Source organism: Oncorhynchus masou, chromosome 1 (assembly GCF_036934945.1).
Source record: "Oncorhynchus masou masou isolate Uvic2021 chromosome 1, UVic_Omas_1.1, whole genome shotgun sequence".
NCBI classification, from domain to species: Eukaryota; Metazoa; Chordata; class Actinopteri; order Salmoniformes; family Salmonidae; genus Oncorhynchus; species Oncorhynchus masou.
The window spans coordinates 11,225,868-11,253,786 of record NC_088212.1 but is presented as its reverse complement, the minus strand read 5'-3'; the positions used below and the strand labels follow the sequence as shown (position 1 = coordinate 11,253,786).

General features: G+C 44.6%; 1 protein-coding gene across 1 annotated transcript in view; it reads left to right on the top strand.

Moving 5' to 3' along the window:
- Positions 1 to 27,919, top strand: part of stpg2 (sperm-tail PG-rich repeat containing 2) — a 94,437-nt gene that overhangs the window by 29,004 nt on the left and 37,514 nt on the right. The window contains exon 10 of the mRNA XM_064974642.1: positions 155 to 247. Coding sequence (XP_064830714.1) covers positions 155 to 247 — 93 coding nt within the window. The remainder of the gene's footprint in view (positions 1 to 154; positions 248 to 27,919) is intronic.

Sequence of the window (27,919 nt, the reverse complement as noted above, 5' to 3'; positions counted from 1 at the left end):
AAAACTCTCATCTCCTGTGTGTGTGTGTGTGTGTGTGTGTGCGTGTGTGTGTGTGTGTGTGTGTGTGTGTGTGTGTGTGTGTGTGTGTGTGTGTGTGTGTGTGTGTGTGTGTGTGTGTGTGTGTGTGTGTGTGTGTGTGCGTGTGTGTGTGTAGGTGGAGAAGAAGACAGAGGAGCTGTACAAGAAGCAGCACACAGCAGCATTCAAGTCGGCCACAGAACGACTGGCCATATCCCTGATGGCTAAAGTAAGACTACGGGGCATTGATTCATTACACACACACACTCACCACCAGCACGGACTCAGCATGCATGCTGTGATACAGCTGTTTAGAACAGGCATCAAGTCAGCATGTGAACTAAGGAGAGTATCAACAACATACAGTCTGAAAGCTTTCACAATAGATACTCCACCTTCCCTCAGAACGGCATTCTCTAGTCTGCTAAGGAAGTATCAATTATAAATGGCCCACCTGTAAAAACACACACGCACACACACGCACACGCACACACAGACACACACACGCACACACGCACACACACACACACACACACACACACACACACACACACACACACACACACACACACACGCACACACACACACACACACACACAGACACACACACACACACACACACACACACACACACACACACACACACACACACACACACACACACACACACACACACACACACACACACACACATTGTCAGAGAACATCCGTGATTATTGATGAGACTGGGTATTTTTCCTGTTTACCATTTCTGTCTCCCTGCTGTTTTCTCCTACACACACACACACACACACACACACACACACACACACACACACACACACACACACACACACACACACACACACACACACACACACACACACACACACACACACACACACACACACACATTCGCTGAAGGTCTGAGGCTCTGTGCTGCTGTCAGTGTGTGTGTATGTGTGCAGCAGTTCAGTGGGAGTAATAAGCCTGGGTTTAAGCTGTCCTCTCTAAATAGTGCATCTCAGCTGGCAGCATTTGTCCCAGGTTGTCCTGAAGCTCAGCCAGAGCACGCTACTCCCTCTGTCAACACTTACAATTTATTCCACGCACAACGCCGTCCCCATTTCCACCCATATTGATCAATTCCGGACCATCATAAAACTAGACGCGTAATTAATTTCTCTCCCAGCAAGTTGCTTCTCTTATTAATCACCTTTAACAGCTGTATGTTGTGTCTCAAATGGCACCCTATTCCATCTGTAGTGTACTACTTTAGACCAGAGCCCTATGGCACCCTTTTCCCTGTGTAGTGCACTATGGCACCCTATTCCCTGTGTAGTGCACTATTTTAGACCAGAGCCATATGGCACCCTATTCCCTGTGTAGTGCACTACTTTTGACCAGACACTAGGATGCTACTTGTAATACCTCCATTAACATAGCAGCCTTACTGGGGGGGGGGTAATGGTACTGAAGTGCACTGACAGAGGCAGAGTGTTTTGGGGCCGTTTGTAGTTTGATAGGAACGCTTGTCGTGTAGTTTGGTGGGTTTCTAGGCCGAGCAAAGAGTCAGAAGTAGGCATATCATCACAAAGCCAAAATCTAAGATGTACAGAACTGGATCCAATACTATTTGAAAACTTTTCAAATACTTTGAACATTTTCCAGCTTCTCTGGAGTGCTACATGGTCGGGGTTTCCTTTTTGGGACTATTCTATTGGTAATTAAGCCATGCAAGCTCAATTAAGCACATATAAAGTATTTTAAATAATTTCAAATAGTATTTGAACCCAGGTCTTAAGCTGTGTGGGTGACTAATATGAAGGAAGTCGTGTCAATTGGTGAAAGGTGTACCTCCACAGTGAACCATACTAACAAAGACCCTGTTTGACAGAACAGCATTTACTGTGATATGAGTCTTATACAAATGTGCAATAAAATGAATTTTGGCTACAGATGCAGATGGATAGAAACGCTCAAAGGCATTATGACCACAGTGGCGGTGCCATTTATTAAGAGGAGGGAGTAAGATTTTTTTTTTATTTTGAGCATGGTCTTATTTCTATTACAGCATATTGGATGACTGTCATTCATATTCCATTCACCCAGTTCAATGTAACAGCGATAGGTTTAGGCTACTACATGATACTATAATATTCCCAATACTATTATGAGGTTGCTACAACCGAGCCTACGAATGAAAGTTTACAACGTATGTACACACAGGTCGAGAGACAAATTTGAGTTGACAGACAGTGACATTCAATACCACCTTGCACACTCTTGCCTGCATCTAGCTGATCTAGGTTGTAATCAATAGTCCAAGATCTCTCTGTACTTTGCTCCGTTCATCTTTTCCTCGATCCGGACTAGTCTCCCAGTGCTTGTCGCTGAAAAACATCCCACAGCATGATGTTGCCTCCACCATGCTTCACCGTAGGGATGGTGCCAGGTTTCCTCCAGATGTGATGCTTGGCATTCAGGCCAAAAGTTCTATCTTGGTTTCATCAGACCAGAGAATCTTGTTTCTCATGATCTGAGATTCCCTTAGGTGCCTTTTGGCAAAGTCCAGACTGTCATGTGCCTTTTACTGATGAGTGGCTTCCACCTGGCCACTCTGCCATAAAGGCCTGATTGGTGGAGTGCTGCAGAGATGGTTGTCCTTCTGGAAGGTTCTCCCATCTCCACAGAGGAACTCTGGAGCTCTGTCAGAGTGATTTGGATTCTTGGTCATCTCCCTGACCAAGGCCCTTGTCCCCTGATTGCTCAGTTTGGCCTGGCGGCCAGCTCTAGGAGGAGTTTTGATGGTTCAAAACTTGGGGACCCAGATCTGTGCTTCGACACAATCCTGTCTTGGAGCTCTACAGACAATTCCTTCGACCCCATGGCTTGTTTTTTTTTTGCTCAGAGGTGCACTGTCAATGGTGGGACCTTATATAGACAGGTGTGTGCCTTTCCAAATCATGTCCAATCAGTTGAATTTACCACAGGTGGACTCCAATCAAGTTATAGAGACATCTCAAGGATGATCAATGGAAACAGGATGCACCTGAGATCAATTTAGATTCTCATAGTAAAGGGTATGAACTTATGTAGATAAGGTATTTCTTTCATTCTTTTAAATCTTTATAAAATTAGCTAAAATTTCAAAAAAAAATCTGCTTTTGATTTGTCATTGTGTAACGGTTTTCTTGACTTGAAGGAGAGGCGGACCAAAATGCAGCGTGGTTTCTATTCATGGTTCTTTAATGAAGAAAACTATACATGAACAGACTGACAAAAACAAGAAACGTGAAAACCTAAAACAGCCCTATCTGGTGCAAACACAGAGACAGGAACAATCACCCACAAACACACAGTGAAACCCAGGCTCCCTAAGTATGATTCTCAATCAGAGACAACTAATGACACCTGCCTCTGATTGAGAACCATACTAGGCCGAAACATAGAAATACCCAAATCATAGAAAAACAAACATAGACTGCCCACCCCAACTCACGCCCTGACCATACTAAATAATGACAAAACAAAGGAAATAAAGGTCAGAATGTGATACATTGTGGAGTATTGTTTGAAGATTGAGGAAAGCATTTTAATTTAATTAATTTTAGAATAAGGCTGTAACGTAACAAGATCTGTAAAAAGTGAAGGGGTCTGAATACTTTCAGATTGCACTGTGTTTTGGTATTTTAGTAGTAAATCTCTTTCCCCCTAGCGGTTCAACTCAGATTGCTGGGTGGTACCACCTCCAGGAAGGAGTTTTCCCTTCTAGATGTGCTGGGTTTCCAGGAAGGAGTAGTAAAATCCACTCCCTTCTAGATGTGCTGGGTGGTACCACCTCCAGGAAGGAGTACGGTTGAAATCAACTCTAGATGTGCTGGGTGGTACCACCTCCAGGAAGATACGGTATAAAATCCACCTTCTAGATGTGCTGGGTTACCACCTCCAGGAAGGAGTACGGTATGAAATCCACTCCCTTCTAGATGTGCTGGGTGGTACCACCTCCAGGAAGGAGTTATGAAATCCACTCCCTTCTAGATGTGCTGGGTGGTACCACCTCCAGGAAGGAGTACGGTATGAAATCCACTCCCTTCTAGATGTGCTGGGTGGTACCACCTCCAGGAAGGAGTACGGTATGAAATCCACTCCCTTCTAGATGTGCTGGGTGGTACCACCTCCAGGAAGGAGTACGGTATGAAATCCAATCCCTTCTAGATGTGCTGGGTGGTACCACCTCCAGGAAGGAGTACGGTATGAAATCCACTCCCTTCTAGATGTGCTGGGTGGTACCACCTCCAGGAAGGATGAAATCCACCTTCTAGATGTGCTGGGTGGTACCACCTCCAGGAAGGAGTACGGTATAAAATCCACTCCCTTCTAGATGTGCTGGGTGGTACCACCTCCAGGAAGGATGAAATTATGAAATCCACTCCCTTCTAGATGTGGGGTGGTACCACCTCCAGGAAGGAGTACGGTATGAAATCCACTCCCTTCTAGATGTGCTGGGTGGTACCACCTCCAGGAAGGAGTACGATGTGCTGGGTGGTACCACCTCCAGGAAGGAGTACGGTATGAAATCCACTCCCTTCTAGATGTGCTGGGTGGTACCACCTCCAGGAAGGAGTACGGTATGAAATCCACTCCCTTCTAGATGTGCTGGGTGGTAAATCCACTCCCTTCTAGATGTGCTGGGTGGTACCACCTCCAGGAAGGAGTACGGTATGAAATCCACTCCCTTCTAGATGTGCTGGGTGGTACCACCTCAAGGTTTACTATTAAAGCAGGTGACAGCACGTGCCAATTTATTTGGTGTGCCAATATATTTTGTATGATGCTTCCTTGACTAGACTAATGACATTACACAGAATTCAAAAGGCAGTAAGGCACATATGTCCGAATTCAACATGTTTGCTTACCGTTTTATCAGCCTGGTCTCATAGACTAGCCGTAACATAGTACACATAAATCCGGGATACTCAGATTAGTATGATGTATGATGTATGATGTTATGTTTGTTATGGTTATATAAGACAAATGGTTACTTTAGGCAAAAGCTAAAGTTGTGGGGTTGGGCGTATAACGTAAATGTCTAGCACCCTAAAGCTTGCGAGTTCGAATTTCATCACTGACAACTTTTAGCATTTTAGCGAATTAGCAACTTTTCAACTACTTGAAACTACTTAGCATATTAGCTAACCCTAACCTTTACCCTTTAACCTAACTCCTAAACTTAACCCTAACCTTAACCCTAACCTTAACCCTAACCCCTAGCCTAGCTAATGCTACCCACCTAGCTAGAATTTGTAACATATCATACATTTTGCAAATTCTTAACATATTGTACTTTTGCATATTTGTGAAATATTGCATGTTTTGGATTTTTTTGTAATGTATAATACGAATTGTAATTCGTAACATATCATACGAAATGAGTGATGGACATCCAAAAATGAGTACAACCCCGACCGGGACGCAAACCCTGGTCCAGCGACTGTCAAGCCAAGGCCTTTACCAGGGGCGGCAGGTAGCCTAGTGGTTAGAACGTTGGGCCCGTAACTGAGAGGTTGCTAGATTGAATCCCTGAGCTGACAAGGTAAAAATCTGTCGTTCTGCACCTGAACAAGGCAGTTAACCCACTGTTCCTAGGCCGTAATTGTAAATAAGAATTTGTTCTTAACTGACTTGCCCAGTTAAATAAAGGTAGAGTTAAAAAATGTAAATCAATTACGCCAGGGAAAGGGTTAGTGCAGTGTAACAGCCTTCAACCGTGCTTCTACACCTGCATTGCTTGCTGTTTGGGGTTTTAGGCTGGGTTTCTGTACAGCACTTTGAGAAATCAGCTGATGTAAGAAGGGCTATATAAATACATTTGATTTGATTTAAACCAGCACCTAGTGAGCTCATCAATAGGTTCGGACCTCTTGGCGTTAAGGTGTTGGCTTGACTGTCACTGGACCTGGGTTTGAGTCCCGGTTGGGGCTACCCCCCGATGGTTAAGGTGTTGGCTTGACTGTCACTGGACCTGGGTTTGAGTCCCGGTTGGGGCTACCGCCCGATGGTTAAGGTGTTGGCTTGACAGTCACTGGGCCTGGGTTTGAGTCCCGGTTGGGGCTACCCCCCGATGGTTAAGGTGTTGGCTTGACAGTCACTGGACCTGGGTTTGAGTCCCGGTTGGGGCTACCCCCCAATGGTTAAGGTGTTGGCTTGACAGTCACTGGACCTGGGTTTGAGTCCCGGTTGGGGCTACCCCCCGATGGTTAAGGTGTTGGCTTGACAGTCACTGGACCTGGGTTTGAGTCCCGGTTGGGGCTACCGCCCGATGGTTAAGGTGTTGGCTTGACAGTCACTGGACACAGGTTTGAGCTACAATATCCTTCCATGGTTGGTTTCATTGATTCTCCTCTTAAACTGTCCCAAATTGAAGACATTTGAGCTACAACTTCCTCGTCCGTTGGAGAGGATCAGCTTGAGCAAAGTGAGGTGTAGATTCACTGATATACAAATTGTATTCCCTGCAAAATAATCGGCTTTGTGTGATTAAGATTCACAGAGCTACGCCTTCTCTGGCTTAGGTTGATACCGCATCAAACACTCACGCACAACCAGACATTGATTGATTGACTGATTGGAGACAGCTTGTGTCAGTTAAAGAACATGTCCTACTATTTTCTACCTGCAGTAAACCTAGTGGATAATGCTGGAAACACCGGTCAAAGAAAAAGCTCAACAAAAGCAACCCAAACAACTGTCCCTAAATGACAACTCATCTTCTGAATAAAGACATCATCCAGACGGTCACACATCAACAGTCATCCTACACCACGGCGCCATTAGTTTGGGGACTAAAAACATTTAATATTCCATCAAACAACGTAATTTGCAATTTAATCTCATAGCCAGTGTTTGACAATGAAGTCAAATGAAGGAGGATTTGATTCGATGACTATTTCTTTCCCATTGTCAGAGAACATCCGTGATTATTGATGAGACTGGGTATTTTTCCTGTTTACCATTTCTGTCCCCCTGCCTCCCTGCTGTTTTCTCCTACACACACACACACACACACACACACACACACACACACACACACACACACACACACACACACACACACACACACACACACACACACACACACACACACACACACACACACACACACACACACACACACACACACACACACGGTGGGTCTGAACAGATTCCTGTGTGGAGCTGGATCTGAGAGAGTTGTAATAACGCCATGCTGGGCCTCCTTTATGGGCAGTTAATGAAAAACCCCGAGACGCCGTAGCAGTTAGCGCCGTGCTGCGGCTCTCCTTCCCCCTGTATCCCACAGCGATGGATATTAAAAGTGTCTAATCAGTGTATAATCAGGCCGCTTCTATCAAAGAAGGGACTATGTGATGTGGGGAGAACAAAAAAGAGAAAAAAACTCATCTCTTACTATCCCTTTCCTCTGTAGTTCTTAAGCTTGAATTCAAAAGAGGTCAAACATTATTTCATTTTTTTTTGCCAGACGGTTCGACTGTGCTTTGTGTAAAATGGAGATCCGTGCGCTACTGCATAACAGAAAAACAGGTCAGTGTTTTTCCCGCTTTCTGTATAATCCTTTTTCGATAACGCAATTCAGAAGGACTGTCCCTATTGTAGTCTGTATTCTTCTTCTTTCGATCGTCATCCAAAAGGCCTATATGGGCTCTGGTCAGTAGCAGTGTCATTAGAGACGTATCTCTTTTCTTATTGGAGAAATGACAGAAATGATGGTATCAGAAATTATAAGAAGCAACTGGGCTCAAATGAATGAAGCACCCTGTAGATAATGGCTCTGACCCCCAGACACAGAGGTTAGGGACTAGCCAGAGGGATAGTCCAATTTCATTTAGGGCTGATGCTTGCCCTTGGGCAAAATTCTTTACATCTATAGATCAGTGATATTTCTTCCCTCACCCCACCCGGAGAAGAAAGCATTGTGTTTGAGCACTGAGCAGTGATTGCCAATATCATTCTGCTGTTGTGTAGCCGTGTACAATCTGGAACTGCGGGAGCTGTACCTCACAGCATTACAGATTTCTACCAGCCACCCCCAAAATAACCAGCTGAGAATATCATCCCTGTTGGTCAAAACATGGCTGCTAAAACTGTAATATCCGTTATGCAAACGAGGAACAAAACGTACGTTTTAATGTTTCTTGTCAATCTAAGCGTTGTTATGGAAAGAGACAGAATAGGATGAGAACACGGGTCAGCTACTAATAGGTACTGACTATGTCAAGGTTAAGTATATCAACGCTGTGGTGATGACAGGGAATGGAAAAATCATTTGTTCTCTGTCCCCTGCAACAGGCCCGTGAGCACGTAATCTATTCAATTAGAGTGGCCTGAAATAATTAGAAGTCTTGCTAAACATACATTTATTGAACAAGAGTTGCATCGATTTAATTACCGTCGTGCAGAGAAGCAAAACGAACAATCGCAGATCCACCACAGAAGAAATTATGCACTTTGCCACACAGATAGAGAGAGTGGGTATGAGAGAGAGGGTATGAGAGAGAGAGAGAGAGAGAGAGAGAGAGAGAGAGAGAGAGAGAGAGATAGTGGGTATGAGAGAGAGAGAGGGTATGAGAGAGAGAGAGAGATAGTGGGTATGAGAGAGAGAGAGATAGAGAGAGGTTATGAGAGAGAGAGAGAGAGTGGGTATGAGAGAGAGAGGGTATGAGAGAGAGAGAGAGAGTGTGTATGAGAGAGAGGGGAGAGAGAGAGATCACATGTGGGTATGAGAGAAATCACATGTGGGTATGAGAGAAATGAGAGAGAGGGTATGAGAGAGAGAGAGTGGGTATGAGAGAGAGAGAGTGGGTATGAGAGAGAGAGAGTGGGTATGAGAGAGAGAGAGTGGGTATGAGAGAGAGAGAGAGAGAGAGAGAGAGAGAGAGAGAGAGGGTAGCGAGAGAGAGAGAGAGAGAGAGAGAGAGAGAGAGAGAGAGTGGGTGGGTGTGAGAGAGAGAGAGAGAGAGAAAGACTCAGCGAGCATAGCCTTGCTATTGAGAAAGGCCGCCGTAGGCAGACATGGCTCTCAAGAGAAGACAGGCTATGTGCTCACTGCCCACAAAATGAGGTGGAAACTGAGCTGCACTTCCTAACCTCCTGCCCAATGTATGACCATATTAGAGAGACATATTTCCCTCAGATTATACAGATCCACAAAGAATTTGAAAACAAATCCAATTTTGAAAAACTCCCATATCTACTGGGTGAAATTCCACAGTGTGCCATCAGAGCAGCAAGATTTGTGACCTGTTGCCACGAGAAAAGGGCAACCAGTGAAGAACACGCACCATTGTAAATACAACACATATCTATGCTTATTTATTTTATCTTGTGTCCTTTACCATTTGCACATTGTAAAAACACTGTATATATATATAATATGACATTTGTAATGTCTTTATTGTTTTGAAACTTCTGTATGTGTGATGTCTACTGTTAATTTTTATTGTTTATTTCACTTTATATATTATATACCTTACTTGCTTTGGCAATGTTAACACATGTTTCCCATGCCAATAAAGCCCCTTGAATTGAATTGAATTGAATTGAAAGAGGGTATGAGAATGAGAGAGAGTTAGCATAAAAATTATGGTGGAAAATAAGTATTTAGACTTACAGAAAAGGTTTGACGTCTGTCATTGCCAACAAAGGGTGTATAACAAAGTATTGAGATAAACTTTTGTTATTGACCAAATACTTATTTTCCACCATATAATATGCAAATAAATTCATAAAAAATCCTACAATGTGATTTTCAGGATTTTTTTTCTCATTTTGTCTGTCATAGTTGAAGTGGACCTATGATGAAAATTATAGGCCTCTCATCTTTTTAAGTGGGAGAACTTGCACAATTGCTGGCTGACTAAATACATTTTTGCCCCACAATATATATATATATATATATGTTTTTTTTTTAAATATATATTTATATAATATTACATTTGTAATGTCTTTATTGTTTTGAAACTTCTGTATGTGTAATGTTTACTGTTAATTTTTATTGTTTATTTCACTTTTGTATATTATCTACCCCACCTGCTTTGGCAATGTTAACACATGTTTCCCATGCCAATAAAGCCCCTTGAATTGAATTGAGAAAGAGAGGGTATTAGAGAGAGAGAGTGTGCATGCTTGCCTATGCTTACTCTACAGTATGTGTTTCCCAATGTATGAGTGTGTGTGTGTGTGTGTGTGTGTGTGTGTGTGTGTGTGTGTGCGTGCGTGCGTGCGTGTGTGTGTGTGTGTGTGTGCGTGCGTGCTTGCACATATTATAGTCTTGAAGTATTCAACTTGTAAAACAAAAGCAACACGCTGCCTACATGCTGCCAGTGCTCGAGGCAACAGTTATGTCCTGAGAGGCACCTGCGTCCGTCTCAGCATGCTTACCTTAGGGACAATTCCTTGTCCTTTAGACAGAATGCACCCGTTTCTCCATCTGGTAGTTTCATTCAAATCGTGCACGGTGGGGGGAGGGGGGGGGGACAGCTTTTTCCTGCAGTCTAGAGTCATAATCATTGTATATGTACAGTGGGGCAAAAAAAGTATTTAGTTAGCCACCAATTGTGCAAGTTCTCCCACATAAAAAGACGGGAGAGGCCTGTAATTTTCATCATAGCTACACTTCAACTATGTATATTGTTCGAAATAGGTTATCTAAGCATACTTAATCATTGTATATGTATAGTGGGGCAAAAAAGTATTTAGTCAGCCACCAATTGTTCAAGTTCTCCCACATAAAAAGACGGGAGAGGCCTGTAATTTTCATCATAGCTACACTTCAACTATGTATATTGTTCGAAATAGGTTATCTAAGCATACTTCTTTACCTGTTCTATTGTCATTTGAATTACTGAAGCACATTGATTCTTTAAGAACCTTTTCCCTACCTTAGATTAGTACAACTGTCACACTGTTATATAGTATTATAACCCAATAATGAAATGCGTTGGAGTATTTTCTAAAGTCTATCAACCCTGTCAGCAGGCAGCTGAGATAGTTAGACAAGCTACTCTAGCTAGAAATGGCTTGGTAGCTAGTTAGGAAGTTGAGAGATTGGGAACCTATCGAGCTGACTAGCTAATGCCAACTTCATAACATTGCTTGGTGGCAAGAATTACAGAGAAACAACAAAACATGTTTGTTTGATCTAATTTACAGCATAGCTCCTGCAAGTCCTGACCATCACCGGCAGGCTAAGTCAAATCAAACTCTGGGGGGGGGGGGGGGTACTCTTTGACCGGTCCAACTGACAGATCGTTTTTTAGAAATTAATATGATAAAGCTTAAAATTAAGTTTAGTCATTCATTTAAAGGAGCAATATGCGGAAATAGCTCTGCCATTTCCTGGTTGCTAAAATTCTATTAGTTTCCCTAATTTCAGTTCATATGACAAAACAAGCAATGTATAGTGTAGAGAGTCATTGTACCATCGAAACCGCTGTGAAATATTTTTTCCAGCACCAAACATATAGTATTTTCAGCTGTTTGAAGCTGAAACCAGAAGTAAAAGATGCAAAAACAAAGAAGAAAACAAAGAAGAAGAACGGGAAGAATAGAAATAGCGCACATAGAACAGATCTACTGCTTCTTAGACTTGCTTTCAACGAGAATGACAGATCTATAACTCACATTTCAATGTAAATTTGGTCATGTTGCCCACAAACGGATGTGAGAGTTTGGTCATGCAGAGGTTCCTGGGGTTAATGTATGTACAGTATACTGACTATCGGGAGGAACTATTTACACGGTTTGCATGACCGAAGAAGGCTGTCTGAAAGAATGGAAAGAGGCTATAGATTATGCTGTCAGTTGTCATATGCATGACGGTGATTAGAAAACCCATGAGAGGGTTTCATGTGGCGTGAGAAGTGGGCTGCCTTAGGCATCCTTCCGCTGCTATTTTAGTCTATCGAGTTCAACTCAATTTCTTCTCACTTTCATAAAAGAGGTAGGATGTTGGTAAGATGAAAGCGGTGCGGGGACAGTTGAGTCCTACGGCTGTATTGACCAGTGTCTCTGACAGCCTCCCCTCGGTAATAACGTTTTTATCGAGCCAAGACCCCTGTCTACCAGATCGTCTGCAGGTGACCCCATGCAGCTCCGTGCCGCTCTGTCTGGAACATTTCAGTTCAGACTTCTTCCACGTTGTGGTACATTAACTGGAGTCCGAACAGAGGGGATAATGATGTAGAAAGACTGTGAGAGGATTCTTAACAAAGTTTTAAAAAGGCACACTGCAGTGTGACTTTAATTAGATACTGTATATGTAACAGTTGTTAGCCATTTTAATGATAGAGATTGTAAACAGACAGTGTTTTGTTAACTAGCGACTTTAAATACACATAAGAAATCTGATCTTTGACATGGCAGTCTCCCCTTGCCGGTGCTATCAGTTGGCCCAGTTTGATGCAGTACCACGTTTTCTGTTTGATTAGAGCCAGCGCTGTCTGTCTGTCTGTCTGTCTGTCTTGACTTTAGTCTGCTCCCCATTATAATACGAGGGAATGTCTCGAGTCGACTGAACAAACAGTATTTAGCCATACCATGCTTCCTTCCTGGCCTTTATGAAGGTGGCGTCCCAAATATAGTAAAGAGTGTGCCATTTGGGATGCATGATTCCACGTGTTTCAGCTAATAACGGCACCGTGGATCAGAGGGAGTTACTGGCTCACATCCACCTGATGTCGGATCAGCTGACTGGTGTTGAAAAAGCAGCCTTAGGAAGAACGAAATAAAACAGGCTCTTAAACACTCTTGATGAGAGAAAGAAGAGAGCCTTATTAGTGCAGCCCGGAGAAGCCCAGAGAAGGCTGTTAGTGCTAACGTTTACTACCAGCCTCTGGAACAGACTGCAGAAGCAAATAGTTGCATTATCCCTTCACTATCTCACAGTATAGCAGACCTCATCTGTTTGGATCAGGTGCGTGTGCGTGTGCGTGTGCATGTGTGTGCGTGTGCGCGTGTGTGTGTGTGTGCGTGTGCGCGTGTGTGCATTACATTTGATATTTTGTTGACTTTAATGATAGATTGTCTTCTCCTTTTGTTGTCTCGTTGTCTCATTCTTTTATTTTAATGTCTTGTTGGATCTGTGTTGCTTGTTGTTTATTATTGTTCTGTGTTGCGTGCGTGTTGTGTGGGGACCCCAGGAAGAGTAGTTGTTGCAGTCGAAATGGCTAATGGGAGATCCAAGTAAACCCAGAAATAATTAGCAAAGATTCAGGCGCATAATCTATTGTAAAGTGGCTGTTCCACTGGATGTCAGAAGGTGAATTCACCAATTTGTAAGTCGCTCTGGATAAGAGCGTCTGCTAAATGACTTAAATGTAATGATGTAAATGTAATAATCTGCATTTTTTCCAGTCGTCTTCTTCCGTTCCAACAGATGGTATGGTTTTGAAAATAACAATGTGTCTGCTATGTAGCGGAGCAACTCATTAGCTTTTAAAACCATTACATTAGATTTATGTTAGCAGAGATCTTAACAGCACGCTCTGTGTCTGAGCTCAGTGTCACAACAGTGATGCATTCGCCTATTTTAGTACGACTGCAGAGTATATCAGAGTTTTGTTACTAGGCTTGGGCTGGTTACTTGTTTTAGATCCACATTGCTTCATACAGAGAGGAATAGCGAATGAGGGTAGAAAATTAGAGGCAGAAAGAGAGAGAGAGTGAAGGTAGAGAATTATAGGGAGATGGAAAGAGAGGGGGGTAGAGAATTAGAGGCAGAGAGACAGAAAGAGAGAGGGGGTAGAGAATTATAGGGAGATAGAAAGAGAGGGGGGGTAGAGAATTAGAGGCAGAGAGACAGAAAGAGAGAGGGGGTAGAGAATTATAGGGAGATAGAAAGAGAGGGGGGGTAGAGAATTAGAGGCAGAGAGACAGAAAGAGAGAGGGGGTAGAGAATTATAGGGAGATAGAAATAGAGGGGGGGTAGAGAATTAGAGGCAGAGAGACAGAAAGAGAGAAGGGGTAGAGAATTAGAGACAGAAAGAGAGAGGGGGTAGATATTTAGAGGCAGAGAGACAGAAAGAGAGAGGGGGTAGAGAATTAGAGGCAGAGGAACAGAAAGAGAGAGGGGGTAGAGAATTAGAGGCAGATGAACAGAAAGAGAGAGGGGGTAGAGATGGGGATCCTGCATGCTTTTAGGGTTTATGACGTGTGGATGCACTCTTGTTTGTGTAAAATCTCCCCTCTCTCTGTAAAGTTGTGATTACTCTCCTAACACTGCTGTTTTTGAGTTTACACCAAGAGTGTGCCGCAGAACCTAGCTCTGATCCAGGTCGTTATTTTATGTTCCTTGGGCCAGAGCTACACTGAACCCTACCTCGTTGTTCAACCCCCCCTTAAGCGCAAGAGTCCGACTTTGAATTTCGTTTCTGATCAATGAAGCCCCTGAGCTGCACCCATTGGTCCGTTGAATGTCAGTATCATTCATCTTAGCAACACACCCCATTTTGAAAATGTAATTTCTATTGATCTGTTTAAAAAAACATTCAACTGTAGGATATGCAGGAGGATATAGATGGTATTGTTTGTCGTAACGCTGGCAATAACTGATTGGTCAGCAAATAGTCACAAACCATTTGGGAGAAGGATCACTTTTAAAGTGATTACAGCATGCATCTGTTTTGATTTGATTTCAATAATGACAGCAAAGACCCAAACAAATCCCTCACAGTCAGGGTTGGCTAGGTTACTTTATAAATGTAATCCATTACAGTTACTAGTTACCTGTCCTGAATTGTAATGAGTAACGGAACTTTTGGATTACCCAAAGTTGGTAATGTAATCTGATTACATTCGGTTACTTTTAGATTACTTTTTCCTTATTATGAGGCATTAGAAGAAGACAAAAATGTATGTTACCAATTGAATGACATCTATTGCAGGATAAATCAATGTTAGAGTTTACATAGCTGGCCATGTATGTTACATTTTAATTTATGGGTTGGTCATGTGGGCTTCTACTAACCCATCGCTTTCTACTACATATAATAATAATAATACGATTAAATTATATCTTTACATTAAAAACCAACGTTTTCCAGTCATTCCAATAAATGTTATACCCCTTGATCTTCAAGAATAGCACTTGGAAATATGGACGTATAGATTAGCCTAATTGTTTTACCTGAGCGTGACCCCAAAACGAAGGAGTTATTAGCCAGCCCTACTCCGTTGTTTACGACGATGTCATGGAGGACGGATTGGGCTCATTGATTCCTGTTGAAAAATAAATGCTGCGCTCAGGGAATGGCCTGCTTTGACTACTATGTGAAAAGTGCTATTTACATGTGAAAAAGTAATGCCATATGCTGCATTTGCTATAGGCCTCTTGTTTACCTTTAAGTTGGTGACACTTTGATATCTTGATAATAATATGCAGCTGTTGAAAGGACAAATCCACAGATGAAACAATAACAAAACGGTTGCCCCGCCTCTGTTTTGGTAAAAAGCTGAGGGATGGGCCTGGAGAAATGTAACCAGTCTCAGATTAATAGACAGAACTATGGATGCGAGGACTGACCCTCCATGATGTCAGTTATTGTTTTAACCACGTGAGGCTATACAGTGTTTGTTTACATTTACTTTGTTTACAAACATTGGAGAAATACAAGCTTTTATTTGGTGTTCTGATACGACAGTTGAACTAAGCTCATGAGGGATTTCTAAGTTATATTCGTCCAGAATCAATGGATATAATTATAATTTAAAAGTCCAGAAATGGATGTGGCAGATTGCCCCTTTAAGTCTATCAGAAGTGTGCGAGTTTAAGCATGTGTCCATTCATGAATTAGATTGAGCAATAAAAGCCCCACTTTTATTCTATAGGCTGGGATCTACACTGTGTATCTGTTGTTCCATAGGCTGGGATCTACACTGTGTATCTGTTGTTCCATAGGCTGGGATCTACACTGTGTATCTGTTGTTCCATAGGCTGGGATCTACACTGTGTATCTGTTGTTCCATAGGCTGGGATCTACACTGTGTATCTGTTGTTCCATAGGCTGGGATCTACACTGTGTATCTGTTGTTCCATAGGCTGGGATCCACACTGTGTATCTGTTGTTCCATAGGCTGGGATCTGCACTGTGTATCTGTTGTTCCATAGGCTGGGATCCACACTGTGTATCTGTTGTTCCATAGGCTGGGATCCACACTGTGTATCTGTTGTTCCATAGGCTGGGATCCACACTGTGCAGCTGTTGCAAGAGCACATTTTTCACTGGCTGTCCACTGGTTTCTAATCAATGATTGATAGGCAGCTTAAACTTCTTGAATTCAACCATTATTGGGTTCAAATACATATTTAGATTTGTGAACAGCCATCCACAACAACCACAATCCGTAAGGCGCAAATAGCTAAATGAGAGAGCAGCAGTGTGATTCACATCAATGGTCTATGTAGATATCAATAATAAGTGATATCCGTATCGCCGTAGACGACACCACTGCTGTCATCCTGACCTCCAAGCATTTATTCAAGTTGGATAATATTTGGATGCCGACAGCAGTCGCACCATTGGAAGACATAGCTTGGACTGTAGCCTACAAAAACCTATTCCTGCTCTTTTCCAGCAATCCATCAAACACATTTGGTGCTTCATCATAGTGGTCTCTGACATCATAGTGGTCTCTGACATCATAGTGGTCTCTGACATCATAGTGGTCTCTGATTGGTGGTCAGACTCACTCAGGTGGAACAAACTTAAACTTGCGCCTTTTTTCAATGCTGATTTGAATGTCATTGAGAAAACATCGAAGTGTCCATTTTTTTTTCTTCTCGCGAACATCCTTTCTGGATTTAAAAGTAATCCTCGAAGTAATCATCTAGTTTTTCAAAAGTATCTGTAATCTGATTACAATATTTTTGCTGGTAAATTAACAGATTACAGTTACCGTTTTTTGTAATCTGTTACTCTCCAACTCTGCTCACAGCAAAGACCCAACAAATAACCAACAACTCCCTCACAGCAAAGAACCAACAAAACCCTCACAGCAAAGAACCAACAAATAACCAACAACTCCCTCACAGCAAAGAACCAACAAAACCCTCACAGCAAAGACCCAACAAATAACCAACAAATCCCTCACAGCAAAGAACCAACAAAACCCTCACAGCAAAGACCCAACAAATAACCAACAAATCCCTCACAGCAAAGAACCAACAAAACCCTCACAGCAAAGACCCAACAAATAACCAACAAATCCCTCACAGCAAAGAACCAACAAAACCCTCACAGCAAAGAACCAACAAAACCCTCACAGCAAAGACCCAACAAGACCCTCACAGCAAAGAACCAACAAATCCCTGACTTTGAGACATACATCTATCACAGTGTCTCTGTTCTGACATCATGTTTAAAAACAGAGGCTTGGTGCCTTGCAAGAACTACAGCAAAAAGAGGATTGCATTGCATTCTTTGACCTGCTGTCCGACTAATGTTTTTCACGCTCTTTAAGATTATATTATGGCGTCTGGATTACACCATACCTCCATGTTGCTGCTTTCACATCATCTCTATCAGTAGGCAATGCACAGTTCTGACCTACGACGTAATACCAGGGAGATCTTTCTACTGAATCTTATTTTTCTGTGCTATATATCCCCCCTCCCCCCTCTTCCTTCCCCTTCTCTTCCTCATGGAATGTGGAGGAACATGTGGGAGACAGCTGTGTGTGTAGACAGCTGTGTGTGGAGGAACAGGTGAGGGGGATGCTGGGAGCGTGTCGGTAACTGTGGCGGGACGAGGCCCGGTGCGGTTTAGGGATGCTGCCTGTTTATACAGCCAAGAGGCTGCAGACAGTCTGTTAGTCTGGTAGCTGAGTGGACCCAGCTGTGGGGCCAACAGTATAGCTGCCTGGTGGTTGCCTAGGATTCTCCACTGCCAAAGCCAGGTCACTCCGCTCACTGCCAGATGAGCTAGAGAAAGAGAGGGAGGGAGGGAGGGAGAGAAGACCGAGAGGGGGAGGTGAAGGGAGGGGGGAGAGAGGGAATACAAAGTGATGACAAAGGAACGACTGAGAGAGGGAGGTGAAGTTCAGGGAGGGAGGGGGGGAAGAGAGGGAATGGGAGAAGGAGAGAGGAACAAGCCATCAAAAGACTGAACGTATTGATGTGTTAAATCTGTTCACCCTTTGACTAGAATGTCCTTCTCTGCTTCATTTTTACATTTACATTTTTGGTAATTTAGCAGACGCTTTTATCCAGAGCAACTTAAAGTAGCGAGTGTGTACATTTTCATATTTGTTCATAGTTTGTATTCGTAATTGTTGCTACGATAAGAGAATTTATGCACTCCCCTGTTTTCACAACTCATCGCGGATATGTAAACATAGAATATAAAATTCTTCATCTGGTTTTGTGAGAAAGTCCCGGTTTGATTTATGTCAGACACATTTATGGGAGAGAGAGAAGAAAGCGGAAGATGGCAACAGATCGGTCGCCATCAGCGGCTATCGTATCTATAAAACCATACTACAAGCATATGGTGATTCCCTATCATTCCTGTGGTTTTATGATCCATCTAAGAGCCCATTAGAACACCAAATTCCTCCCCTTGAACTAAATAAAGCAGAAAACGATTATTTAACCACTGTGGCTGAGTGTGCAGAAGCTTCAATGAAACATACACTATAAATATAGCCCAGTATTTATGGGGTGGAAAAAATGAAATGGCCGCCTCATCTGAAAATAACTTCGTCATTGTTTAATGGGGAGGGTTTAATGAGATGAGGAATAGTCTTCTACTGTGAGCTGAGAAAAAGAGGAATGGCTGGTACACTGTTCATGTCACACGCATGGTCTTTAGTGTGAGGCTGTCAGGCAGAGCTAAAAAAGGTCTGGCTTCATCCCAAATGGCACACTATATAGTGCACTACTTTTGACCAGAGCCTGTATGGTCATACAAATTAAGTAGTTCACTATGTAGGGAATAGGATGCCATTTGGGATTCAGCCCCCCCCCCCCCGTCTTCACGTAGAGCTTGTACTGAGGAAGGAATCATAGTAGGTGATTAGTACATGTCCCACGAAGGTGGAATCATTGGTTCACTTCAACTCTGACCTGTTTCTTTCTTTCTATTTCAGATGTTTTATTTGATTGAGATTGATTAATTATTGTGATCGATAGGACTAGACGGGGAGACGGCAGCTAGGGAAGGTGGACTCAGGAACCCCCCTGTCTGGGGACATGTGAAGTCAGTCACACTCCCGCTGAGCCAGACTCTGGCATTACACTCTGTTTACCTTTCTGACCAGTCAAAAAACAAACATTATTTGAATTCTGACCTCTGAACTCAACCGGAACAATATGGAATCCATAACAGCTCCCATTCTAAACACATGCCCAATTAACCAATTGACGTGTCCTAGTTTGAATTCTCTATATTCTTCAGTGTCGAAAAGAATCGCAAACATCTTGTTGGTGACAACACGTCTAGACGCTAATCAGGGGGAAATCACATCAGTATTCCGTTTCATTATGTTTCATGTCAGTGCTTGTGTGAGCACTCGTTAAATGAAACTTCTAAATGCATATAGATGGCGATAAACGAGAGAGAGAAATTGGACAGACGTGGCTGGCGCACTGCTCTGTAATTAAGTGTATTGTGACTACTGTCAATAGGTGAGAGGTGTGAGAACGGTAGTAAATTCCCATCAGGTGTAATTACAGCCATATTGGGGCTCAGTGACAGACAGGAGAGGACAAATGAAATGTGTAATATTGTTAGAAAAAGATCTCAGCCGGCCTTCACAGGTATAGCCTCACAGGTACAGCCAACCTGTCATTTCAGCCAGCCTTCACAGGTATAGCCTCACAGGTACAGCCAACCTGTCATTTCAGCCAGCCTTCACAGGTATAGCCTCACAGGTACAGCCAACCTGTCATTTCAGCCAGCCTTCACAGGTATAGCCTCACAAGTACAGCCAACCTGTCATTTCCATCTCGATCATTCAATTCATTTCAGTGTCATTTTCATTTGCTACTAGCCACAGCTTTCCTCTCTCAGTTCTGTGTCTCTCTGGTCCCAAATAGGGTCCCTGTTCACACACCTTCATATCGTCATCTCTCTGTGTTGTGACCATATCGTCATCTCTCTGAGTTGTGACCATATCGTCATCTCTCTGTGTTGTGACCATATCGTCATCTCTCTGTGTCTCTGAGTTGTGACCATATCGTCATCTCTCTGTGTCTCTGAGTTGTGACCATATCGTCATCTCTCTGTGTTGTGGCCATATCGTCATCTCTCTGTGTCTCTGTGTTGTGACCATATCGTCATCTCTCTGAGTTTTGACCATATCGTCATCTCTCTGTGTTGTGGCAATATCGTCATCTCTCTGGCCATGTTCTGTTATAATCTCCACCCGGCACAGCCAGAAGAGGACTGGCCACCCCACATAGCCTGGTTCCTCTCTAGGTTTCTTCCTAGGTTTTGGCCTTTCTATGGAGTTTTTCCTAGCCACTGTGCTTCTACACCTGCATTGCTTGCTGTTTGGGGTTTTAGGCTGGGTTTCTGTACAGCACTTTGAGATATCAGCTGATGTACGAAGGGCTATATAAATACATTTGATTTGATTTGATTTGACCATATCGTTATCTCTCTGTGTTGTGACCATATCGTCATCTCTCTGTGTTGTGACCATATCGTCATCTCTCTGTGTTGTGACCATATCGTTATCTCTCTGTGTTGTGACCATATCGTCATCTCTCTGTGTTGTGACCATATCGTCATCTCTCTGTGTTGTGACCATATCGTCATCTCTCTGTGTTGTGACCATATCGTCATCTCTCTGTGTTGTGACCATATCGTCATCTCTCTGTGTTGTGACCATATCGTCATCTCTCTGTGTTGTGACCATATCGTCATCTCTCTGTGTTGTGACCATATCGTCATCTCTCTGTGTTGTGACCATATCGTCATCTCTCTGTGTTGTGACCATATCGTCATCTCTCTGTGTTGTGACCATATCGTCATCTCTCTGTGTTGTGACCATATTGTCATCTCTCTGTGTTGTGACCATATCGTCATCTCTCTGTGTTGTGACCATATCGTCATCTCTCTGTGTTGTGACCATATCGTCATCTCTCTGTGTTGTGACCATATCGTCATCTCTCTGTGTTGTGACCATATCGTCATCTCTCTGTGTTGTGACCATATCGTCATCTCTCTGTGTCTCTGAGTTGTGCCGTTGAGCAAGGTACGTAACCCCCTGCAATTGTTTCAGGGGCGCTGCACTTCGCCTGACCCATTGCTTCCAACACCCCGTGGTGTGTGCGTCACAGGCGGCTGGTGCTACCTTAATTGGGGAGGATGGGCTCATTGTAATTGCTGGAACAGAATGAATGAAATGGTATCTTACAGATCAGGCAAGCTACCTGTGCTGTATGGCTGTCGTCTTGCGAGCTCTGACCCAACATTGCTCTGCAAGAAAGGCATTTCACTGTGCTTGTGCACGTAACTGTAAAAATTTGAATCTTAAAACTTGAACCCTATTACCTAAACAAAACGGCACTACTTATGACCAGAGCCCTATAGGTCTAAAGTAGTGCCCTATATAGGGAATAGGGTGCCATTTTAGACACAATCAAAGTCTAATGGAATGCAAAAAAAGTGATAAGAGCTAGCTATATAGCCCTGCAGTATTCATCTAGGTAGTGTAACTGAGCTAGCTATATAGCCCTGCAGTATTCATCTAGGTAGTGTAGCTGAACTAGCTATATAACCCTGCAGTATTCATCTAGGTAGCGTAGCTGAGCTAGCTATGTAGCCCTGCAGTATTCATCTAGGTAGTGTAGTTGAGCTAGCTATATAGCCCTGCAGTATTCATCTAGGTAGTGTAGCTGAACTAGCTATATAGCCCTGCAGTATTCATCTGGGTAGTGTAGCTGAGCTAGCTATATAGCCCTGCAGTATTCATCTAGGTAGTGTAGCTGAGCTAGCTATATAGCCCTGTAGTATTCATTATTCATCTAGGTAGTGTAGCTGAACTAGCTATATAGCCCTGCAGTATTCATCTAGGTAGTGTAGCTGAGCTAGCTATATAGCCCTGTAGTATTCATTATTCATCTAGGTAGTGTAGCTGAGCTAGCTATATAGCCCTGTAGTATTCATCTAGGTAGTGTAGCTGAGCTAGCTATATAGCCCTGTAGTATTCATCTAGGTAGTGTAGCTGAGCTAGCTATATAGCCCTGTAGTATTCATCTAGGTAGTGTAGCTGAGCTAGCTATATAGCCCTGTAGTATTCATCTAGGTAGTGTAGCTGAGCTAGCTATATAGCCCTGTAGTATTCATCTAGGTAGTGTAGCTGAGCTAGCTATATAGCCCTGTAGTATTCATCAAGGTAGTGTAGCTGAGCTAGCTATATAGCCCTGTAGTATTCATCTAGGTAGTGTAGCTGAGCTAGCCATAACACATAGCACTCTCTCATCGTCACTAAAACTATTTGAAGCAGTGATAGGAGGAGTCTGAGCAGTATTCAGATTCAGAAAACTTTAATGTCATCAACGAGGTAATCTTGCAGCAGTCAAAAAACATACAACATCTAGAAATGTACAATAAATAACAAATTATATTTACAAACAATTAGGCAGGGTCAGTGCGATTTCATAGTGCAAGTGCTAAGAGCAATTAGTCCAACATTTTGTTAAGTTGCAAAATTGCATTTGGAATAAAAGATAACTTATTTTTTTCAACCTGAGGTAGTGTGTATCTGTGTCCAGCGGGAAGGAGCTGGAATTCAGGGTGGAGTGAATGGGAAGAGGAAGGAGATATCGTTTGAAACCAAGTAGCGCTAGGTCGGAAAAATACACATCTCCTTCCTGGTTTAGACAGATAATCCATATGACTCGTAATGACATTAGTCAAAGTCATTTATAATTGTAGTTTTCTCAGGTCATATTTGAGATATGGGTCTTCCTTGTCTGGTCTCTGGTCATTACAGCCAATGAGTGATTTAGTCAGTGTTGTGATGTTGACAGGCTGGTGTGGTCAGTTGTTATTATTATTATTAATTGTTATTATGTTAGGCTGAAGGGTCATTTATTGTATGTAATGAGGCCCCCCCTGTAGAGAGGCTACTGAGGGCCATGGAGGGAACAGGATCGCTCATTAGATCCCACTGTACTGTGAATGGACGATGTCATTAGACAAGAAACATGTTATTGATAGGAGGGCCTGTCAGATGTTCCCGTCACAATTTTTTGTGGTGAGCAAATCAGCGAGGATGTCAGAGAAGGCTATGGTGTCTGTTGACTTCTCAGACCAGTGTTATTGCAGCCAAGGTCATACCGAGGGATTTGATAATACAAATACAAATGTGTATTGTCTGAATCAGTCAAAATCTTGAGCAAATTTATTCTGGTGAGAAAACCCAAATCATATTTCTATATCAGCATACTTCACTCCCTGTTCTCTCATCTGTTCCTCCTCTCTGTTCTTCCTCTCTGTTCCTCCTCTCCATTCCTCTCTGTTCCTCCTCTGTTCCTCCTCTCTGTTCCTCCTCCCTGTTCCTCCTCTCTGTTCCTCCTCTCTGTTCCTCCCTGTTCCTCCTCTCTGTTCCTCCTCTCTGTTCCTCCTCTCCATTCCTCTCTGTTCCTCCTCTCCATTCCTCTCTGTTCCTCCTCTCTGTTCCTCCTCTCCATTCCTCTCTGTTCCTCCTCTCCATTCCTCTCTGTTCCTCCTCTCCATTCCTCCCTGTTCCTCCTCTCTGTTCCTCCTCCCTGTTCCTCCTCTCTGTTCCTTCTCTCTGTTCCTCCCTGTTCCTCCCTGTTCCTCCTGTCTGTTCCTCCTCTCTGTTCCTCCTCTCTGTTCCTCCTCCCTGTTCCTCCTCTCTGTTCCTTCTCTCTGTTCCTCCCTGTTCCTCCCTGTTCCTCCTGTCTGTTCCTCCTCTCTGTTCCTCCTCTCTGTTCCTCCTCTCTGTTCCTCCTCTCTGTTCCTCCTCTCCATTCCTCTCTGTTCCTCCTCTCCATTCCTCCCTGTTCCTCCTCTCTGTTCCTCCTCTCCATTCCTCTCTGTTCCTCCTCTCTGTTCCTCTCTGTTCCTCCTCTCCATTCCTCCCTGTTCCTCCTCTCTGTTCCTCCTCTCTGTTCCTCCTCTCCATTCCTCTCTGTTCCTCCTCTCCATTCCTCTCTGTTCCTCCTCTCCATTCCTCCCTGTTCCTCCTCTCCATTCCTCCCTGTTCCTCCTCTCCATTCCTCTCTGTTCCTCCTCTCTGTTCCTCCTCTCCATTCCTCCCTGTTCCTCCTCTCTGTTCCTCCTCTCCATTCCTCTCTGTTCCTCCTCTCCATTCCTCTCTGTTCCTCCTCTCCATTCCTCTCTGTTCCTCCTCTCCATTCCTCTCTGTTCCTCCTCTCCATTCCTCTCTGTTCCTCCTCTCCATTCCTCCCTGTTCCTCCTCTCTGTTCCTCCTCCCTGTTCCTCCTCTCTGTTCCTTCTCTCTGTTCCTCCCTGTTCCTCCCTGTTCCTCCTGTCTGTTCCTCCTCTCTGTTCCTCCTCCCTGTTCCTCCTCTCTGTTCCTTCTCTCTGTTCCTCCCTGTTCCTCCCTGTTCCTCCTGTCTGTTCCTCCTCTCTGTTCCTCCTCTCTGTTCCTCCTCTCCATTCCTCTCTGTCCTCCTCTCCATTCCTCCCTGTTCCTCCTCTCTGTTCCTCCTCTCCATTCCTCTCTGTTCCTCCTCTCTGTTCCTCTCTGTTCCTCCTCTCCATTCCTCCCTGTTCCTCCTCTCTGTTCCTCCTCTCCATTCCTCTCTGTTCCTCCTCTCCATTCCTCTCTGTTCCTCCTCTCTGTTCCTCCTCTCCATTCCTCCCTGTTCCTCCTCTCCATTCCTCCCTGTTCCTCCTCTCCATTCCTCTCTGTTCCTCCTCTCTGTTCCTCCTCTCCATTCCTCCCTGTTCCTCCTCTCTGTTCCTCCTCTCTGTTCCTCCTCTCCATTCCTCTCTGTTCCTCCTCTCCATTCCTCTCTGTTCCTCCTCTCCATTCCTCTCTGTTCCTCCTCTCCATTCCTCTCTGTTCCTCCTCTCTGTTCCTCCTCTCTGTTCCTCCTCTCCATTCCTCTCTGTTCCTCCTCTCCATTCCTCTCTGTTCCTCCTCTCTGTTCCTCCTCTCCATTCCTCTCTGTTCCTCCTCTCCATTCCTCTCTGTTCCTCCTCTCCATTCCTCTCTGTTCCTCCTCTCCATTCCTCCCTGTTCCTCCTCTCTGTTCCTCCTCCCTGTTCCTCCTCTCTGTTCCTTCTCTCTGTTCCTCCCTGTTCCTCCCTGTTCCTCCCTGTTCCTCCTCTCTGTTCCTCCTCTCTGTTCCTCCTCCCTGTTCCTCCTCTCTGTTCCTTCTCTCTGTTCCTCCCTGTTCCTCCCTGTTCCTCCTGTCTGTTCCTCCTCTCTGTTCCTCCTCTCTGTTCCTCCTCTCTGTTCCTCCTCTCCATTCCTCTCTGTTCCTCCTCTCCATTCCTCCCTGTTCCTCCTCTCTGTTCCTCCTCTCCATTCCTCTCTGTTCCTCCTCTCTGTTCCTCTCTGTTCCTCCTCTCCATTCCTCCCTGTTCCTCCTCTCTGTTCCTCCTCTCTGTTCCTCCTCTCCATTCCTCTCTGTTCCTCCTCTCCATTCCTCTCTGTTCCTCCTCTCTGTTCCTCCTCCCTGTTCCTCCTCTCTGTTCCTTCTCTCTGTTCCTCCCTGTTCCTCCCTGTTCCTCCTGTCTGTTCCTCCTCTCTGTTCCTCCTCCCTGTTCCTCCTCTCTGTTCCTTCTCTCTGTTCCTCCCTGTTCCTCCTGTCTGTTCCTCCTCTCTGTTCCTCCTCTCTGTTCCTCCTCTCCATTCCTCTCTGTTCCTCCTCTCCATTCCTCCCTGTTCCTCCTCTCTGTTCCTCCTCTCCATTCCTCTCTGTTCCTCCTCTCTGTTCCTCTCTGTTCCTCCTTTCCATTCCTCCCTGTTCCTCCTCTCTGTTCCTCCTCTCCATTCCTCTCTGTTCCTCCTCTCCATTCCTCTCTGTTCCTCCTCTCTGTTCCTCCTCTCCATTCCTCCCTGTTCCTCCTCTCCATTCCTCCCTGTTCCTCCTCTCCATTCCTCTCTGTTCCTCCTCTCCATTCCTCCCTGTTCCTCCTCTCTGTTCCTCCTCTCTGTTCCTCCTCTCCATTCCTCTCTGTTCCTCCTCTCCATTCCTCTCTGTTCCTCCTCTCCATTCCTCTCTGTTCCTCCTCTCCATTCCTCTCTGTTCCTCCTCTCCATTCCTCTCTGTTCCTCCTCTCTGTTCCTCCTCTCTGTTCCTCCTCTCCATTCCTCTCTGTTCCTCCTCTCCATTCCTCTCTGTTCCTCCTCTCTGTTCCTCATCTCCATTCCTCTCTGTTCCTCCTCTCCATTCCTCCCTGTTCCTCCTCTCTGTTCCTTCTCTCTGTTCCTCCCTGTTCCTCCCTGTTCCTCCTGTCTGTTCCTCCTCTCTGTTCCTCCTCTCTGTTCCTCCTCTCTGTTCCTCCTCTCCATTCCTCTCTGTTCCTCCTCTCCATTCCTCCCTGTTCCTCCTCTCTGTTCCTCCTCTCCATTCCTCTCTGTTCCTCCTCTCTGTTCCTCTCTGTTCCTCCTCTCCATTCCTCCCTGTTCCTCCTCTCTGTTCCTCCTCTCTGTTCCTCCTCTCCATTCCTCTCTGTTCCTCCTCTCCATTCCTCTCTGTTCCTCCTCTCTGTTCCTCCTCTCCATTCCTCCCTGTTCCTCCTCTCCATTCCTCCCTGTTCCTCCTCTCCATTCCTCTCTGTTCCTCCTCTCTGTTCCTCCTCTCCATTCCTCTCCATTCCTCTCTGTTCCTCCTCTCTGTTCCTCCTCTCTGTTCCTCCTCTCCATTCCTCTCTGTTCCTCCTCTCCATTCCTCTCTGTTCCTCCTCTCCATTCCTCTCTGTTCCTCCTCTCCATTCCTCTCTGTTCCTCCTCTCCATTCCTCTCTGTTCCTCCTCTCCATTCCTCTCTGTTCCTCCTCTCCATTCCTCTCTGTTCCTCCTCTCCATTCCTCCCTGTTCCTCCTCTCTGTTCCTCCTCCCTGTTCCTCCTCTCTGTTCCTCCTCCCTGTTCCTCCTCTCTGTTCCTTCTCTCTGTTCCTCCCTGTTCCTCCCTGTTCCTCCTGTCTGTTCCTCCTCTCTGTTCCTCCTCTCTGTTCCTCCTCTCTGTTCCTCCTCTCCATTCCTCTCTGTTCCTCCTCTCCATTCCTCCCTGTTCCTCCTCTCTGTTCCTCCTCTCCATTCCTCTCTGTTCCTCCTCTCTGTTCCTCTCTGTTCCTCCTCTCCATTCCTCCCTGTTCCTCCTCTCTGTTCCTCCTCTCCATTCCTCTCTGTTCCTCCTCTCCATTCCTCTCTGTTCCTCCTCTCTGTTCCTCCTCTCCATTCCTCCCTGTTCCTCCTCTCCATTCCTCCCTGTTCCTCCTCTCCATTCCTCTCTGTTCCTCCTCTCTGTTCCTCCTCTCCATTCCTCCCTGTTCCTCCTCTCTGTTCCTCCTCTCTGTTCCTCCTCTCCATTCCTCTCTGTTCCTCCTCTCCATTCCTCTCTGTTCCTCCTCTCCATTCCTCTCTGTTCCTCCTCTCCATTCCTCTCTGTTCCTCCTCTCCATTCCTCTCTGTTCCTCCTCTCTGTTCCTCCTCTCTGTTCCTCCTCTCCATTCCTCTCTGTTCCTCCTCTCCATTCCTCTCTGTTCCTCCTCTCTGTTCCTCCTCTCCATTCCTCTCTGTTCCTCCTCTCCATTCCTCTCTGTTCCTCCTCTCCATTCCTCTCTGTTCCTCCTCTCCATTCCTCCCTGTTCCTCCTCTCTGTTCCTCCTCCCTGTTCCTCCTCTCTGTTCCTTCTCTCTGTTCCTCCCTGTTCCTCCCTGTTCCTCCCTGTTCCTCCTCTCTGTTCCTCCTCT